Below are 1,860 nucleotides of genomic sequence, written 5' to 3' on the forward strand. Positions count from 1 at the left end.
CACCATTGTGATTTGTTTCTGCCCCACCCTAACTGATCAATATACTTAGTAATCTCCCCTTCCTTTAAGAAGGTTCTTTGTAATTCTTCCCACCCTTGAGAATGTACTTTGTGAGATCCAGCCCCTGCCCACAAAACATTGCTCCTAACTCCACCGCCTATCCCAAAACATGTAAGAACTAATGACAATCCCACCACCCTTTGCTGACTCTCTTTTCAGACTCAGCCCGCCTGCACCCAGGTGAAGTAAACAGCCTTGTTGCTCGCACAAATCCTGTTTGGTGGTCTCTTCACACAGACGCACGTGACACCTACCTTACCAGGCGACTGAGAAAGTATCTGAGTATGACTTTAGGGATCATTCCTTTGTCTGAATTCTGATGCATCTTTAAAAACGACCTTGCACTTAACCAACCACTAAAAGAAAAAGAAGAATTGTCACAGAAATTACTTATCAATGATACAGTTCATTGACTGATTCATTTGGTTATCCCAATCTGGATAGAATAAATTATAATGTGTTAACAAAGCACCTCCAAGTCTTCAAACAATTTTTTTTTTCTTAGACGCTGTCTAGCTCTGTCACCCAGGCTGGAGTGCAGTGGCACAATCTCGGGTCACTGCAACCTCCACCTCTCGGGTTCAAGTGATTCTCCTGCCTCAGCCTCCCAAGTAGCTGGTATTACAGGCGCCTACCACCACACCTAGCTAATTTTTGTATTTTTAGTAGAGACGGGTTTTCACCATGTTGGCCAGGCTGGTCTCGAACTCCTCACCTCATCATGATTCACCAGCCTTGGCCTCCCAAAGTGCTGGGATTACAAGTGTGAGCCACAGTGCCCAGCCAAAAACAATTGTTTTGTTCTTGCTCATGCTGCATGCCCAGGTTGACAGAGCAGCCACCATCTGAAACCTCACCAGTGGCCATGGAAGATGACAACAGCATTCTGGAAAGCCACAAACTAGCAATTGAACCATCTATCTAAAAGTGGCACGATTAAAGCTCTTAGCATAAGAGTTTAAAGCACTTAGCATAATGGCAATACCAGGTACCACTTGGTCAGAACTAATGATGTGACCCACCCAATCACAATGGGGCCAGGAAGTGAAATGTTGCCAAGTGCTCAAAAGGGAGGGACACAGAAAGATTTGTTGAACAATATTAATGACTACCATTTGGTCTTTTGAAATAATAACACCAAGACTTTCCATTTGTGTAGTAACACATCACTTTCAAAGTACTTTCACTAATGAGATTGCTTTTCCTTCTCCAGTCGTACCAAACTACTTTGCAAAAAACGTTTGTTGGCCGGACCCAGTGACTCACACCTGTAACCCCAGCACTTTGGGAGATGGGTGGATCACTTGAGGTCAGGAGTTCAAGACCAGCCTGGCCAACCTGGTGAAAGGCCACCTCTACTAAAAATACAAAAATTTGCTGAGCGTGGTGGCATGTGCCTGTAGTCCCAGCTACTCAGGAGGCTGAGGCAGGAGAATCGTTTGAACCTGGGAGGCGGAGGTTGCAGTGAGCCAAGATCGCACCACTGTACTCCAGCCTGGATGATAGAGCGAGACTCCCAAAAAAATAAATAAATAGTTGTTTGTTGAGGGAATGATTGAATAGATGAATAAACAGCTCTATTAGGTAAAAAGGAAGATACTATCATTCTGGCTTCTCTGATGGGAAAGGCGAGACCTAGAGATTATTGGCCGGGCGCAGTGGCGCATGCCTGTAATCCCAGCACTTTGGGAGGCTGAGGCGGGTGGATCACGAGGTCAGGAGATCCAGACCATCCTGGCTAACACGGTGAAACCCCGTCTCTACTAAAAATACAAAAAATTAGCCAGGCGTGGTGGTGAG

General features: G+C 45.5%; 1 protein-coding gene across 1 annotated transcript in view; it reads right to left on the reverse strand.

The window, feature by feature from the left end:
• Positions 1–1,860, reverse strand: part of LOC116467778 (O-acyltransferase like protein) — a 73,756-nt gene that overhangs the window by 25,660 nt on the left and 46,236 nt on the right. Inside the window, 1 exon segment of the mRNA XM_032151465.1 lies at positions 315–416. Coding sequence (XP_032007356.1) covers positions 315–416 — 102 coding nt within the window.

Source organism: Hylobates moloch, unplaced genomic scaffold, assembly GCF_009828535.3.
Source record: "Hylobates moloch isolate HMO894 unplaced genomic scaffold, HMol_V3 SCAFFOLD_5, whole genome shotgun sequence".
NCBI lineage: Eukaryota > Metazoa > Chordata > Mammalia > Primates > Hylobatidae > Hylobates > Hylobates moloch.